Consider the following 16,479-nt stretch of genomic DNA (forward strand, 5'->3'; position numbering starts at 1 on the left):
ACAGGTCTCATGTAGCAGTCTAGGCTCAAGCTGATTATGTGGCTGAAGATAACCTTCAACTTCTGATCCTTTGCCCTCAGTTCCAAGTACTGAGATTACAGTATGTGTCACCACACCCATTTTAAAAACTGTTTCCTTCAAGTGAGGTGACAACAGAGCTCAGATGGAAAAGGAGAGAGTGACACACTGAGCCAGTTTCCCACAGACAGTTTATTGGGAAAACCAAAGCCAGTGAAAAGGTGAGAGGTCCTGCTTTAACCTCTCTTGTTGAAGCTGCTGCCACCAGCAATGATAGGATCCAATGGCAAGGAGGGCCATATAGAGCTTCGGGAGACTCCTACTTCTCGGACCATAGTCTCTTAACCTCGAGAAGACTCACCCCCAAGAGGGTGCCGAGGAAACAAGCTCTACCCACCCTGTCCTCCTTCAAAGATCTCAGGAAGAAAGGCCAGTATACTTAGCCCTGATTGGCCAATCTAATCCTCAGTGTGAAGACCTGGGCAAAGGGCACTGCTGATGGGTCTATTCAGACCTCAGGGATCTACACTATGAGCCAATATCTAACATTGGAACATGATTCAAAACACTCAGGACAATTGACTTGTTGGCAGAAGCTGCACCCCAGATAAAGGCTGTCCGGCCACACTCTGGCTACAGACAGAAATCCAAGCAGACTGGGTGTGAATGCGTGAGGAAACCTCTTGGCCTGGGGGTGGGGGTAGACCAGGCTCAGCTTGGGCCCAGACCCTGGGCTTCTGTTTCTCACCACCCAATGTCATCAGTTCCTCCTCATTCTTCCCAGAAGGGGAAAGGGAGGAGCAGGCAGAGAATATGTTGAGAATCCACCCTCTACAGAGCTGGAGGTCAGATCTACTGAGGGGAGGAAAAGGCCACAGAAGGGCAGGACGCCGGAGAGGGAGCACTGGAACCTTTCTCAGACTCTGGCATGTCATCCTGGAAGTATTCAGCCTGGCGGTACTGCCAAAGACGCAGACTCCCATCCCACTGTGGAGCAGAAAGTGTTAAGTAGTCAGGGAGATGCCCCCTCCCAGGTCCAAGCTCTAGACAGCTGTCCTCCTATTCCCAACCCTTGGAGTCTCACCGAACTGCTGACAATCTTCTCTTCAAAGGGGTGCCAGCTGACATCACGCACACATGCCTTGTGGTTGGTCAGCTTCTTCACAATGTGGCCACTTAGGAGGTCATATACTGTCCAGGAAAAGCCAGACAGGGTTGCTGTAGAACTTCAAACCACCCCTCAGTCTCCCAAGCAGCACCACTGACTTGCTTCTCAGGCAGCATCCCACTTTCCCAAGGAAGCAAAGCCCACCTCAGAGGATGGTGCCCTATTGGCTTCCTTCTCTGGCTCCTGTCCCTACCTTGGGTTGAAGGTAGAGTGGAATGTGGATATTTCTGGGCCTTAGCTAGAATTCTAAGGACTACTGGGAGGAAAATGAGATTATGGTGGTAATCTCAACATTTGGGAAGTTAAAGCAGGATAATCAAGAGCTCAAGGCTAGTCTTAGGTATATAATCCCAAGGCTAGCCCGGATTACACTGTCCCAGTCTCAAACAAAATGAAAACTGGAAATGCACTGGCCTCAAAAAACTTTTAGCAATGCTGGGCATGGTGGTGCATGTCTTTACCCTAGCACTCAGGAGGCAGAAACAGGTGGATCTCTGTGAAATTGAGGCCAGCCTGATCTACACAGTGATTTCCAAGATAGCCAGGGTGGTTACACAGAGAAACCCTGTCTCTTAAAATTAAACAAAAACTTTTAGCAAGATACACAAGGTACTGCCAGTGAATTCTAGGCTGAGTTGATGTGTGCACTTGCTCCTTGTCTGACATTTCTGCTTTTTAAACTTTAGCCAGTGTGCAGGGTGGAGGTATTTCCATGTTTGTGAATGCATGTACACGTAGAGGCCAGGGGTCAATGATGGCTATTTTTCTCAACTATTCTCCACTCTATTTGGTTTTTCAAGTCAGGGTTTCTTTGCATTGCCTGGCTGTTCTGGATCTTGCTCTGTAGATCAGTCTGAGCTCAAACTCATAGAGATACACCTGCCTCTGAGCCCCAAATGTTGGGATTAAAGACGTGCATCACCACTGCCCGGCTTCCACTGTAGTTTTTGAAAAAGCATCTTTCACTGAATTGAGAGCACGCTGATTTGGCCAATGCAGTGGTTTGAAAGAAAATGGCCCCCAAAGGGAGTGTCACTATTAGGAGGTGTAGACTTGATGGAAGAAGCGTGTCACCGTGGGGGTGGACTTTGAGGTCCCTTTTCCTCAAGCTTCTCTCAGTGAGGCTCCCAGTCGACTTCCTGTTGCTTACAAGATGCAGCACTGTCAGCTCCAGCACCATGTCAATGATGGACTGAGCCACCCCAACAAAATCTTTTCTTGCTAAGAGTTGCCATGGTCAGGGTGTCTTCACTAAGACAACTAGAGTGGCTGGTCTGCATGTTCCCGGATCCTCCTGTTTCTGTCCCCAACTTCAGGTGCTCAAGATATAGTTGCATTATGTATGGGTTCTGGGGACCTGAGCTCAGACCCTCGTGTGTGGACAGCAAGTGCTTTACGGCCTGAGCCATGCCCCTAGCCCAGCTTCTCTCCTGTGCATTCCCCTGGTTTGGGTCCTGCACGACCTCTCTGCCCTCTTCTCTCCTATGCATTCCCCCAGCTTCGGTCCTGTTATTACCCATGCTGTTTTTTATTCTGAGAGGCAGGGTCTTGATTAATAGTCCAAGCTGGCCCAGAATTCCCTATGTAGTTCAGTCTGGCCTTGAACTCCTAAGTGCTGGAATCACAGGCATGAGTTACTATGCTCAGCAACTCAGTGCTGTCTTTTTGTCATTTGTTTGCCTCTGTTGCCCTTCCATCTTTTCTGTGACCCCTTTCCTTGACTCGATGAAAAAAACAGAATTATGTTTTTGGTTATCTATAATTGACTAGAATTCTATGTTCCCTTTCTTAATTAAAAATGCTCATGAATGCTTCCTATCTCCTTATTTAAGCCTTTTATGCTCCAACAAAATTCACTTGTGCTTGTTACTGAGGTTTTACGGTGCTCACTGTAGTTATGGACAGAATGCCAGAGAAACACGCCTGTTCTCACAAAATCCTTACCAACTACTTTGCCAGTAGAGCAGCCACTGTAGATGAACTGCTGGCCAGTGCTGTGGGCTGGGGAGAACCGGCAGCGGATGAGAGTGTGCAGCACTCCATGGCCTCGGTAGGTCATCAAGGAGCTGTCTCCCGGGAGCTTCAGCTTCTTCCAGGCTGGGGAAGGATACACAGTTTTGGAGGTGGGCCTTGGATAAGGGAGTTTCTACTAAACTGTCCTGTACCACCAGCTCTTAACAATCAACACTCAAAGGCAACTGGCTACCCAACCCAAAACTGCTGACCTTCCCCATGTGACAGAAGTCACCAACACGGCCCTGCTGATTTGACAATGTTAACGATACTAAAATATTTTTACGTTGGTTGGTTCTGTGTTCCCTCAAGCCTGGGAACCCCTCCCCCAAATAAAAAGTCTAAAAGAAAAGACTGAGGGAAGGGCTCCAAGATTCCCAGGCAACAGACAAACCCACACCAGTCCCATTCCAGGCCACACCAGGGGCTAAGTATTCTAGCCCCCGCCCAACATCCAATCCCCAGACCTTAGCCTCACTCTCACCCTCACCTTTCTTGGGCACCTGCTGCCACCGATAGTCCCAGTTTTGCTGTGTGGCAGCCTGGCGTGATGCTTCCATGCCTTCTCGGCTGGAAAAGCGTCTGATATCCCAAAGCTTAATGGTCTGGTCTTTGGAGTTGGAGATGAGATACCGGGCATCACCCTATGAATCCAAAGACAGACACACGCATCAGGGCTTGCCAGGATTAGTGCCTGCCAGGGTAGTTCCTCTGCTCTAGCTGACGCTAGACCTCTAAGCTGCTCAATCTGCTTTGGTCTTGACTCATCCAGATCAGCTTGCTTTTGATGTCCTGCTTCAGGTCTCCTTGTCTCCAGGTTTTTTTTCTTTTTTCTTTCCTAGAGTACTAGCTACGTCCCTCATTCTAACTTGGACTAAACTGTTTTCTACTTCCTTTTTTGATTTATCTATTTTATATATATATGGGTGTTTTGCCTGCATGTATGTCTGTGTACCATGAGCATGCCTGATACCTCAGGAGGTCAGAAGAGGGGGTTAGATCTCCTGGAACTGGAGTTATAGATGGTTGTGAGCTGTGGTGTGGGAGCTGGGAACTGAACCTGGGTCTTTTGGAAGAATAGCCATTGCTCTTAACCACTGAGCCATCTTTTTAGCCCCATCTTGCACTTTTCTTATAAAGTCCTGTTGTGGTCCTTGCAGGCTGATGAGTACAGAAGAAACTCATGCTTCTTGGCTTAAACAGTTTTCCTAAACGCCAGTTCCTGCACACCCTAAGAAGGAACTTTTTGAGTTTCCAATCCAGTCCACTGTCACACCCTCCTGGGCAACCAGAACCTTTATGCAGTCTTGTTTCCATGCTCACCTTGCTGTCAATAAAGGTGATGCCATCCTGGTGTCCAGCCAGGGCACCCACAGGCTTGGGATCATCCTCTCTCATGGTGCGTCGATCCCACACTTTGCAGATGGCATCATCTCCCCCAGAAAACAGGATTTGGGAGCTTATGTCAGCAAACGCCACTGCATTCACGTCGTCCTCATGAGACTCAATCTAGAGGAAGCTAAGGGTCTTAGAATTTCTTTCTGGTTTTAAAATAGGTCAAAGACCAAGAGGAGGAGGTTCTTGTCTCACAAACAATACCTGAAGAGTGCGCCGGTTTTGTTCTCGGTCAAAGACATATAGACAGCCATCATTGGCGCTGTAGGAAATGAGACAAGAGGTCCTAGAGCCAAGACTATTGTTCTGTGTGCTTGTTCACATGTGGGAGAAGCAGCAGCTTAGTCTTCAAGGAGGCTCAAGACCTGACACCTCACACAGGGAAACGGTGAGCAGAAGTGAAGCAATTTGTAAACCCTGATCTTGGAGAAGTCAGCTGGGTTTCCGTAGCTGCTAGTATAGTTTCTGCAACAGCAGAACCTGCCTCTGGCAGAGCACTCACCTCACTAACAAGGTAGACATTTCCCACAGGGCTCACTCACCCTCCTAGTACTTCTCGTCCATCTGAGGAGACAGCAATGGAGAAGACAGCAAAGCGACGTTCTTCTGGCCTAGAGATAGCAAAGGAGGAGCTACGCTAAGGGGATGTCCTTTTACTTCTCGTCAGTCTACAAAGAATATACAAGAATTATAGAGAGGAGGACACGGAGGGCTGCCAACTCAAGCTAGCATGCAGATCACCTGAGAGAACCCGGAAGCAGTCCTTTAACTAGGGCTCACAGGATGGGCAATGCTCTCAGGAAGCCACACAGAGAAATTGGCAACCAGTGCACTTTTCCATCTAGCTGGGAGCTCCTGATCGAGAGGTGCTCCTGGAAAGCCTTCCTTGGGAAGCTTCTGAGAAGTCTGACAAGAAAAAGCCAATACCTTAGGTCCAGGGCAGTGTGTGTGTCTCCTTCCCCATAGATATTGCAGATATGAACTAAGAGAAGAGAAACAAGAATTCCTTAGGATTGTGGGAAAGAGAACAGAAGTAAAACTAAGAAGGGAAGGAGCAAATGGGAAGGATGTCAGAGCACTTTGGGAGTGATTTCCCGAGGGCAAGGCAAGGCGTCCTCTCTGAGGGGTGGACCTGGAAGCTTCAGGTTCCAAGCCGGAGACACTGTGGAACCTGGTGCATACTCACTGTAATCAGACCAGCTGGAGTACAGAAAGTGGTTTCCGTCAGGAGTGAAGGCCACGTCCAAGACACTCCAGCCTACGTCCCGGGCCTTGATGCTTTTGAATTTATGGAAGCGGCCATACCGACAGTCGTATAGTCGGATTGTCTGATCTGGAGAGTTGATTTCAGGCAGAATTATGGACTGTTCTCCTTATAGCCTTCTTCATCAGATCTCTTTTTCTTGGTGTATCTATGGTGCCCCCCCCTTTTAAAGATTTATTTATTTTATGTATATGAGTATTCTATATGCATGTATGCCTGCACAACAGAAGATGGGATCCAATCCCACTATAGATGACTGTGAGCCACCATGTAGTTGCTGGGAATTGAACTCAGGACCTCTGGAAGAGCAACCAGTGCTCTTAACCTCTGAGCCATATCTCCAGCCCCTGGTTTCACTTTACCAAGGGGAATCATGCTCTAGGCTAAACATCTCTAAGCCAGGTTTTGAGTTCTCTGGGTCTGAGGCTTCCTATTCCAGTTGAGGATATTCTTTGTCCTCGGTTAAGGCAGTTACTAGGACTGGGGTCTAGTACCTTGGCAAGCAGACATGAAGATTTGACCATCTTTACTGTAGATGCCACAGAATGCCTTCTGAGAGTAGGTATCAGTGAAGCTTTGATCATTGGGCAAGAAGCTAGAGAGAGGATAAGGGAAGCCCTGAGTGAGAAGACCCAGTTAGCAGAATGGAATGGCAGCACATTCCCTGTTTATCCGTTCTGTCAGCTTTTACACTTTTCCATTTTGTTTATTCTCAAAGCTTCAACCCCCTTTAGCCTAGCCTTAATATTTCTGAGAATCCTTTAACTTCTACCCTTCCAAGTGTAGAAGCTAAGTCTGCTGGCCCTCAGAGTCTCTCCACCAAGCCCCATACTCACTGAGACATCACTCGAGACTGTTCTCCAAGGGAGAAGCTTCCCCGGTGGCAGAGGCCCCGTTCTCTCTAAATGGAAGGGATTGGGGGGAATATTGCTAGCAGAACAGGAGGGCCACTGCAATCACAAGCCCCGCCTCCAAGGACAGTTCTCTTACTACAGAAACAATGCCTTGCAGCACTGATGCAGGCTGGCTAAGACACACCAGCCCCCACAATTGAGGTCTCCTTGGGAAGTTCACTTCTGTTTGTCTGGGGCTGGTAGAGCTTCTGGCCTCAACAGGTCAGCTGCCAGCTGACTAGAGATGGAAAAGCCTACCTGGCGTAGCATTCGCGGGAAGCTGTGCTCCTGAGCAGTTCTCCTGAGGCCTAGCCGCCCTGTGGCCAGTTCCACCTGCGTCTTGATCTCATTGTATTCCAGCTCCCCAGTGTCAGGGGTTGCATCCACTGTGAGCACCAAAAAGAGGAGTTTCATTCCAGGTCTTCCGGCCCAGAAGATAGCTAGCAGAATTGTACCCATTCAATATGGGAACAAGGATTCCTTCGTTCCCTGAATTACCTTTTTTCAATGTAACCTATTAAGCTTTAGGAGATTGATTACTTTTAAAAGTAAAAGGGGTCTGGTGAACATCTTCCAACATTAAGATTAGACTGTTAGTTATGCAACACCTTTAATCCCAGCACTCGGGAGGCAGAGGTAGGCAATCTCTGATTTTGAGGGAAGCCTGGCTTACACTGAGAGTTCTAGAATAGCCAGGGATACAGAGAGACCCTAGCTCAAAAACAAAAAAGAAAACAAACAAACAAACAAACAAAAACCCAAAAAGATTAGATTGCCTTTGGTCTTACCAGGTGGGTTGTATCGATCCCCAAGGCGACCATCCCAGGCACTGTCATGCTCTTCCTCTGAGTCTGAGAGGGCCTGGATGAGTTGTAAGTTTGCTGCGCCTCCTCCTTGCACCAGCCTCACTTGGCCTCTGTGGAGAGATCGCCATTATAAAGGGGGTGGGATCCCATCTCCCAAATAGCCAATGGCTATCTAGCTCTTAGTACGCGTGGTTCTCATTTTGAAGTCTAAGGATGACCAGACTTTGGCTGTTATTTTAAGTCTCCTATAAGACATAATAGGGTCAGGGGATAGTAGTGTATGCCTTTAATTCCAGCACTTGGGAGGTAGAAGCCGGTAGATCTCTGTGAGTTCAAGGCCAACCTAATCAACTTAGTGAGTTCCAGGGCAGCCAGGATGTTGAGAAACCCTGTTTTGAAAAACAAACAAACCAAACCAACCCCAAGAAGATATAATTTGTACTTTTATTATTTTTGAGACAGGGTTTCTCTATGTAACTGCCCTAGCTGTCCTGGAACTAGCACTGTCGACCAGGCTGGCCTTGAACTCACAGAGATCCAACTGCTTACCTCTGCCTCCCAAGTGCTGAGATTAAAGGCATGCACTGCCACTACCCGACTTCTTCTTCTTCTTAAAGATTTATTTATTTAGTATATGGCGTTTTGCCTGTATATATCCCTGCATGCCAGAAGAGGATCTAGATGGTTGTGAGCCACCATGTGGCTGCTGGAAATTGAACTCAGGACCTCTGGAAGAGCAGCCAGTGCTCTTAACCTCTGAGCCATCTATCCAGCCCTAATTTGTACTCTTAAAAATCAAAGCACAGAATTCTAACAGTTTATGAAGACTGACCCACTAAATTGATTTCTTGCAGAGAGAAACATTATTTCCCCTCAGGTGTGGAATGACCCCCAGGGCCTCAGTGCATGCTAGGTGAGCTTCTACCACTGAGCTACACGGCTAGTTCAAGAGCTAATTTAGCATATCCACTTGTCCTTCTTAGTCTCCTTTCCTGCTGTGATGGAACACCCTGATGAGAGCAACTTCAGAGAGGAAAGGTTTGTGTTAGCTCACAGTTCAGGGTAGAGTCCAAAGCAGGGAAGTCAAGGCCCTGAAGCAGTGGCTACGTAGCATTGGCAGTCAGGAAGCAGAGGTGGATGCGGATGAATGATCGTGGTTTGTTAGCTTGCTTCTTTCATACAGTCTAAGACCCACACCCTAGGAACGGTGCCACCCACGTTTAGTTTGGACCTCCCTGCTTCAAGAAACTTAATCACTGTAATCCCTCGTGGGCCTGCTCAGAGAGGTTAAATAATCCCTCAGAGGTGTGCAGTCTCCTGGGTGATTCCCGACCCCATCAAGGTGACAAGATAACAGGCCAGTGCTGGAGGAAACACAGCACAGAACACGACATTCCGCAGGAATACCAGGCTTATCTTTTCCCCAAGAACCAAATGCAAGCAAACAAAGCCAGGTACACACCTTTTATCAGTTCCTGGTGGTCACCCCCTTCAGGGCATTCTTTTCCTAAGAACAGGGCTAATAAAGTCGATTTAAACTTGTTCTTCAAGTAAATCCACCTGGTTTCATCTCAAATGGCAAGTGATTTAACACCCCCTTCCCAACTCTTGGCTTCTCCCGTCTCTCCTTTTCTCCGCATCCTCCTCCTTTTATTTTCTCAGAAAACAGACTAAATTTGTGTCGTGACAGCCAAAGGGGCTGCCCTAAGAAGCCCCTCAAACACAGGAGCTGAGCGTGTCGGTGATCTGCCCTAGGTGGAACCATCCCGGGTATGGGGCTGGGTAGTCTGGGTGTCCAGCAGGAACCGGTCCTGTTCAAACACGACCGTTGTCCTGGGCTAACACCATTCCCTAGCCTCTGCACCTTTCCTGCCTGGAGTTGAGATCAACTTAGCAGTGTCACAGCAGAGGGTAAGTTACCTGCGGAGGAGATAGGCCAGTACCTGGGCCAGATCCACATCTTCATCCTCTTCCTCTTCTTCCTCACTCCGACGCGAGCCAGCCGCTCTTCGGGACAAGCCCTCGGAGGGCTCTAAGGACCCGGATCCTGCGCTGCTGCTGTTCCGCGATCCCATCTTCTGGTTACAGCATCCTTATGTCCTGTCCAGGGACTCCTCCTCTCACCAACTTGTGTTTGGTGAAAGTAATTTCTGCTCTAGAAATACCAGATTTCCAGAAACGGGACAGTAGCTACCTTTAGAGGGGTGCCCCCCTCCTGGAGACAGAATTCCTTCTCTTTAGCTATGACAGCTCCCGAGGTTTCGGGAATATAAACCTTCCTCAATCCTGTGAAGCAAAGAAAGCCATATGAAACCTAGGGTGCAACCCTAGCTTACTACTGTGAGTCCAAAAGGAAAAATTCCCCATTTTCCTACCGAAACTCACCTATCAAAGTCCCCGGCCCCGGGTGGCCGAATCCCAAATAACCTCTCCGGCCGACCAATCAAAAGCCCTTGCGGAAGAACGCGCCTCACTAGCTTATTTCAGGCAACCAACCAGAAGCATTAGAACTCAGACCTCGACTCCCCTCTGCTGACCAATCAGAGCAATTTCTTGCCAGTGCCGGCAGCAGCGACAGCGAATGAAATTAGAAGTCAGCCTAACACCCCCCCTTCAGTTTAGCTTCATGCCCACGTGGTGCGCTGGGGGTGTGTACAACAGGGGGAGGGAAAGCGGAGAAGCACCTCACCCGGCGGCCGGCGGTTACCGCCCCACGCGAGACCACCCACCAGCCAGGAGCCGTCGCAGGACCCGCAAAGGCGAGGCCCTTGTTTACACCGATTACCGCTGCGCTGCCCGCTAACAGCTCAAGTCGCGAGCCTCACCCGTCAGGCATCGGGATGCCAGGCCCGCGGGTGCTTACGTCACTCGACGCGCCTCGCAGTTCCGCCCCCCTTCTGCCCACTGATTGGACAGCTGAGTCCGCTGATTGATAGGTGGGCTGGAGAAAGTGAGAGACCCAAGAGGGGCGTTCGTTCGTAGCGGACGGGAATTGGCCGTGGCGTGCATTAGAGTTGGCGAAACGAGACGTAACGTCTGTGAGGCGGCCCCTTAAGGTCGCTTGGCCTCGAGTTTTTTAACTGCCTGCCCAGTCGCTTTTTTTTCACTCAGTGCCCAGCAACCCCAGCTCAACCGTTTTGCCGCGGCTAGAGCGCCAGAGGCCTGCCCGAAAGCAAGCTTCTTCACCGGCGGGGACCCAGGCCTCCTCCCCGTGCTGTGTACCCACTTACCCGCGGCGCTCTTCTCAGACGACCCCTAGCTTCCTTTCCCGGTCTTTACAGACGCTCTAAGTCCCGCAACCTGCCCCGGAGCTTTTCCGGTTGCGTTAGTGCGCACGCGCCCCCTCCGGCTGAGTTTTGCAGACCTTCCCTAGGCTTTGCTAGCGCGCCGCCTCCTCCGGGTTTACGAGTAACAAGGTCGCGTCCAAGGCCGAGCCCGACCTACCCCGTCAGGACTGTTCCCCACGCGGAGGGCGGAGAGCTGGTGAAGTCGGCCTTGGCCCAGAACCAGGCCTCCGCGAGGACACCTCGGCTCCCTGGACGAGCATGTGGCCGGTCCTGTGGGGGTGTCCCCCTGGCCTCTAGGCCAGAGACCCGAACATTTTCTCCCGGACCCACACCGTGGATGATTGCACTGCCAGTGTTGCCTAGTGTCACTGCGCCTAGTTTCCTATTCCGCTGTCACTGCCTTAGAATTCTTAACTTTAACCAAGAGTCCAGCATTTGTTCTTCGGCTGGTTTCCATTAGTTAATGTGGACAGTATTTCTTAATACTTCCAGCCCTCATAATTCCAAGGGTTATCCGGCCTGGAAAGTCTATAATTTTAAAAAATATTTTTCCTTCCTTATTACTCCATAAATCCTAGCAGGTTCTGTAGATATTTTCACATTACTTGAGGTTATTTTCACAGTCGCAGTTTCCCCCACTTCAAACCTCTTCCACTTGTCGATCTGCTCACAGCCTCTTAACAGTCTTTTGTTCTTAAGAGCTGATCAGTGATTTTTCCATTTTTTATTACTTCAAATACAGACTTCCAAGCCTGATGGTCTTTTTACTAACCTTTAATTTTTTTTTTCCTGCCAAGCAAATGTGCCTGTGAGTGTTTTTTCTACTTGTGGACCTTTCTAGAAGGTCCTTTCTGAGAGATGCTTTATCTTTACCGGTCCTAGCCGGCTCTAATAGCCCTAAACTTTGGCCTAGTAGTACTGTCTGTCAGTAAACATGCGGGGACCTGCAGAAAGTTCACGTTCTGCTTAACGGTTTCTGATAATAGTGGAACACTGGGAACAAAAGAAATTCAAATATACAATAAAAATTGATTAAATAAGTTACGATCAGCATTGTACAGATAAGAAAATACCAGGTAGCCCCTGAAATAAATTTTGTAATGGGCTGAGAATATTTCTATGGGCGAGTGCTTACCTGGCATTGACAGTACACTGGGGTCAATTGCCAGCACACACACGTACACACACACACACACACACAAAACAAAACCAGCCCTGCTGCAGTTCTTAATATAGTATAAAAGTAACCAAGTATGGGCCAGTGAGACGGTTCAGCTCACTAGGTAAAGGTGCTTACTACTAAATCTTATGGCTTGAGTTTAGTCCCTGGGACTCACATGTAGGAGCAGAGAGAATAGACTCCCACTGGTTGTCCTCTGAACGCCACGTTTACTTCCCTATTCACCCACCAGAAATAAAAAAAATCCAAGCTCATTACGTGATTAAATAGTAAAATGGACAGGCTCTTGTACATCATAACAAAGGTAAGACATGAACAAAGCATGGGTAATAGGACTATAACGCCTAAGGTCCAGAAACGGGGTCTGTAAAATAGTTCCTTACTGCCTTTCTGTATGTGTGTGTGTGAGTGTGTGGGTGTAGGTGTGGTGTGCTTGTGTGTTCAGGTATGTTCTGGTGGATGTGCACATGTGTACCAGTTGGTGTAGAGGCCTGAAATGGATGTCTGGTGTCTTCCTCCATAAAATTTCCAACTTATTTATTTTAGAGTATCTTTGTTTATGTGTGACAATTTCACACATGTGTATAATGTATGTTGATCACATTCACTTGAACTACTCCCCTTCCCTCTGATATTCTCCTACACACCCCCTTCTACTTTTATATCTTTAAAAGTTTTTTTTGGTGTTTGGGTTTTTTGTTTGTTTGTTTTTGTTTTTCAAGACAGGGTTTCTCTGTGTAACAGCCCTAGATGACCTGGAACTAACAATGTAGACCGGGCTGGCCTCGAACCTACAGAGATCCACCTGCCTCTGCCTCCTGAGTGCTGAGTTAAAGGTGAGTGCCACCACCACTGGGCTTAATTTTTTTTTTTCTTTTTAAAGATTGATTTATTATGTATACAACATTCTGCCTCCATGTTCACCCGCATGCCAGAAGAGGGCACCAGATCTCCTTACAGATGGTTGTGAGCCACCATGTGGTTGCTGGGAATTGAACTCAGGACCTCTGGAAGAGCAGTCAGTGCTCTTAACCACTGAGCCATCTCTCCAGCCCTGGGCTTAATTTTTTTTAACCAACTTCCCTTTTGAGCCAGGACCTACCACTGACCTGGAGCTAGCTGATTGGTTTGCTGGCTCACCAGTGCAGGAACTCTTTTTTCTGCTTCCTTAGCCCTAGGGTTTCAGACCTGGGACCTGAGCATTGCTGGGTTTTTTTAGGTGGGTGCTGGGGATCTGAATTCAGGTGCCCCTGTTGAAAATTTATTGACTGAGTTGCACTATGACTAGGTCTAAGCAAAATCTGTAAGTGCTAAGAAGACGAGAGAGGTCATCAATTAAAAAAAAAAAATGCCACGTAATTTCACCGCCATCTTGATTACAGGTGACCATGTGGAGTGGGCCTAACAAATCTCCAAGATAGTTTGGATTGGGATAAACTTTTGCATAATGTTATGTTTTATCTTGTTAATGCTTAAACTTAAAATAAAAGGCTAAAAATTAGGATCTGAGCCATCCGCACCAAAAGCTAACCAGAAATGGAAATGTTCATATATATATATGGCAGGGGGTGGTGACACCCCCACACAAAAGGACCATTTTGACATGTTCTTGGCCTTGCAGAGCACGGTGAGTTTGTAAAGTGCTTTGACTTTGAGCAGCTTCTGCTTTCCCCAGCAGTGCTCAGTCACTTTAGTCCACAGAGAGGTTTTCTTCTTCCGGTTAAGACCAAGTCCACTAATTACTAAGTAAATATCAGTTGATTAACTTCCCGTTCCACCAGGTTTGGCCAGTTTGTTTTGTTTTGTTTTGTTGGGTTTTTCTTTTTGTCCTTGAGCAGCCCCACTAGAGGGCGACCTGGTCTGTGGAGGAAAAGGCCAGCAAGTTTTCACGTTGGGGGTGGTCACGCGGTGCCTCTCTGGTTTCAGAGTGAGCCCAGCAGGAGGATGAGTATGTCTGGGCTGAGACGAGTTCAGAAGGGGAGAAGGGATTTATTAGAGAGTAATTGGATAGAATTCTAATACTCTCATGTCTTAGATCTTTTTTTTTTTTTTTTTTTTTTTTTGCCTAGGCTGATCTGGAACTCATCGTATAGCTGAGGATAACTCTGAACTTGATTAATCTTCCTGACTCTGATGTAGACACACTTGTAGTCCTGGGAACTTGGGAACTACAAGTGGGTACCACCATAACCTTTGTTTTCTTTCTTTTCTTTTTGAGACAGGGTTTCTCTGTGTAGCTTTGGATCCTGTCCTGAAACTCATTGTGAAACCAGGCTACCCTTGAACTCACAGAGATCCGTTTGTCTCAGCCTCCTGAGTGCTAGGATTAAAGGCGAGCGCCACTGCTAACTGGCTTAAAGGGCTTTTTTTTCCTTTTTCCTCTCTCTCTCTCTCTCTCTCTCTCTCTCTCTCTCTCTCTCTCTCTCTCTCTCTCTCTCTCTCTCTCTGTCTCTCTCTCTCTGTCTCTCTGTCTCTCTCCCTCTCCCTCTCCCTCTCTCTTTCTTTTTTCCCCCCAGAGACAGTGTTTCTCTGTGAAACAGTCCTGGAACTCACTATGTAGACCAGGCTGCCCATGAACTCAGAAAGATCCACCTGCCTCTGCCTCTCGAATGCTGGGATTTTGCCTCTGCCTCCTGAGTGCTGGGATTAAAGGCATGAGTCACCACTGCCCAGCCATAACCAGTTTTATATAGAATTTAGATTGAACCTGGAGCTTCATGCATGCTAGGGAAGCATTCTACTAATTGGGTTACATCCTCAGCCATCTTAGGTCCTTAAGAATTAAGTTTTTGGGGTGATGGCTAGCCAGGCTGGCTCAGTGGTTAAGAGCCCTGGCTGTTCTTTTAGAGGACCCAAGTTTGATCTTAGCACCCACATGGCAGCTCACAACCATCTGTAACTCCAGTTATTATATATATATATATACACAGATATGTGTGTAGGCCAACCAGCCATACACATAGAAAAAAAAATCTGTGTGTGTGTGTGTGTTTTGTTTTATAGAAGTAAAACCTGTAATGCTATTTTAATGTGTGTTTGGTTCTGGGGTTTGAACAAAGGCTTTGCACATGCACTTTAAGACAATTCTGAGGACAATTCTGAGCCCTCTCAGTCTCAGCAGTAATGCTTTTCCCTCCCCACTGGGAACTTTCCATCATATCCCTGAGTCCCTGTGAATGTTCTATTAAATAGGGGCAAGATAACCCTTAGGTGTTGACTCAGTTAACAACTACACACGCACGTACTACTTGACGTTTTGACTCAGTCCCTGGGAAAGGGACAAATTGACCCTCAGATATTCTCCCTTACCTCATCTGATCTAGCAACCACTCTCCAGCCAATTATTGGTAATAGTCCTTTTGAATAAGCCAATCATAATAGGTAAAGAACAACCCCCAGACACCCCCCTTCCTTCTGTGGCTTTTTCCTTTATAATTAGTCTATACCAGCCATTCGGGGTCTTTCTGGCCTCTCTAATGCTGAAAGACCCAGTCATGACAGAATTAAATAAAATCCTCATGCCTTTACATCAGCTGTGGTGTGAGAGATGGCCTCTTGGGGCGACTCCTCCTGGGTGATTGGACTCTAGGGTCCAACATAAGTAAGTGTTCTACAACTCAACTACATCTCTAGTTCTATTTTTTTTTTTTGCTTTTGAATTTGAGACAAGGTCTTATTGAGGATAGCCCAAGGTGGCCCTGTACTTTTATCCCTCCATCCTCATCGTTCCAGGGGCTTCAGTTATAGGTGTCTACCACCTCATGAGCTAGCAACCCTGATTTTGAGCAGTAATATAAAATTATGAAGTGTTGTGGTAGTTTGAATGATAAATGCCCCGCTGTAGTCTCTGTTATGTGAATACTTGGTGGAACTGTTTGGGTAGGTTTAGAAGGTATAGCCTTGTTGGAGGTGAGTCATTGGGTGCTGGTTCTGAGATTTCAAAATTTTCAGGTTTCAGAGCCCATGCTGTCCCTGCTTCCCAATCTCTGCTTCCTTCCTTCTTTCTTTTTTTTTCTTTTTTTCTGTAGAAAGTCTTTTTTTTTTTTTTTTTTTTTTTTTTTTTTTTTTTTGGTTTTTCGAGACAGGGTTTCTCTGTGGTTTTGGAGCCTGTCCTGGAACTAGCTCTTGTAGACCAGGCTGGTCTCGAAGAAAGTCTTTTTTTTTTAAAAAAAAAAAAAAAAAAAAAGCAAAACTTAATTTTGTATTTAATTCAGACTTAATTCTTGACTAGCCGTAAAGCTTAAGGAGTAGAAAGTCATGTTGGCACAACAATAAAACAAGGATTAAGCTGAAATGCAAAACTGTGTAATAGGTTCCATAAAGCTCTATAGTTGTTCTGTTACTGCATGAGTCAGAGCAGTGCTGACTTGGTAATAATTGAATTTAACTCCTCTGTTTCTCTGAGACTTGACCTGTTCATCTACAGCATCAAAATGGAAACTCAGTGAAGTCCAC

The 16,479-nt window shown here is 47.2% G+C and overlaps 1 protein-coding gene across 5 annotated transcripts; it reads right to left on the minus strand.

Moving 5' to 3' along the window:
• On the minus strand, nucleotides 1-10,936 carry Dcaf11 (DDB1 and CUL4 associated factor 11). 5 transcript variants are annotated; one of them, XM_057786401.1, is made up of 15 exons: nucleotides 10,788-10,936; nucleotides 9,501-9,843; nucleotides 7,540-7,667; nucleotides 7,010-7,137; nucleotides 6,695-6,759; nucleotides 6,353-6,453; nucleotides 5,781-5,927; nucleotides 5,522-5,576; nucleotides 5,137-5,205; nucleotides 4,799-4,856; nucleotides 4,523-4,708; nucleotides 3,690-3,843; nucleotides 3,131-3,283; nucleotides 1,103-1,209; nucleotides 1-1,005 (listed from the first exon to the last, which is right to left on the minus strand). In XM_057786401.1, exons 2-15 carry the CDS (start codon nucleotides 9,521-9,523, stop codon nucleotides 871-873), a joined length of 1,509 nt encoding a protein of 502 aa, XP_057642384.1. In that variant the 5' UTR covers nucleotides 9,524-9,843; nucleotides 10,788-10,936; the 3' UTR covers nucleotides 1-870. The 5 variants fall into 5 exon arrangements, with proteins under 5 accessions (XP_057642384.1, XP_057642380.1, XP_057642383.1 ...); XM_057786397.1 differs by having other exon boundaries at nucleotides 2-1,005; nucleotides 9,478-9,843; XM_057786400.1 differs by lacking the exon at nucleotides 10,788-10,936 and adding an exon at nucleotides 10,383-10,402 and having other exon boundaries at nucleotides 2-1,005; nucleotides 9,478-9,843.
• Nucleotides 10,937-16,479: the final 5,543 nt, after the last annotated feature.

The sequence above is a fragment of the Chionomys nivalis genome, chromosome 12, assembly GCF_950005125.1.
Source record: "Chionomys nivalis chromosome 12, mChiNiv1.1, whole genome shotgun sequence".
Taxonomy (NCBI): Eukaryota; Metazoa; Chordata; class Mammalia; order Rodentia; family Cricetidae; genus Chionomys; species Chionomys nivalis.

What these genes read in the sequence shown, in the direction of transcription:
- Dcaf11 (XM_057786397.1), bottom strand. Translation starts at nt 9,632, where the DNA reads ATGGGATCGCGGAACAGCAGCAGCGCAGGATCCGGGTCCTTAGAGCCC. An exon ending in CTTCATGTCTGCTTGCCAAG is followed by an intron (nt 5,928 to 6,352) that starts GTACTAGACCCC and finishes TCAACTCTCCAG; the next exon opens with ATCAGACAATCCGACTATAC. An exon ending in GGACGAGAAGTACTAGGAGG is followed by an intron (nt 4,857 to 5,136) that starts GTGAGTGAGCCC and finishes CATTTCCTACAG; the next exon opens with CGCCAATGATGGCTGTCTAT.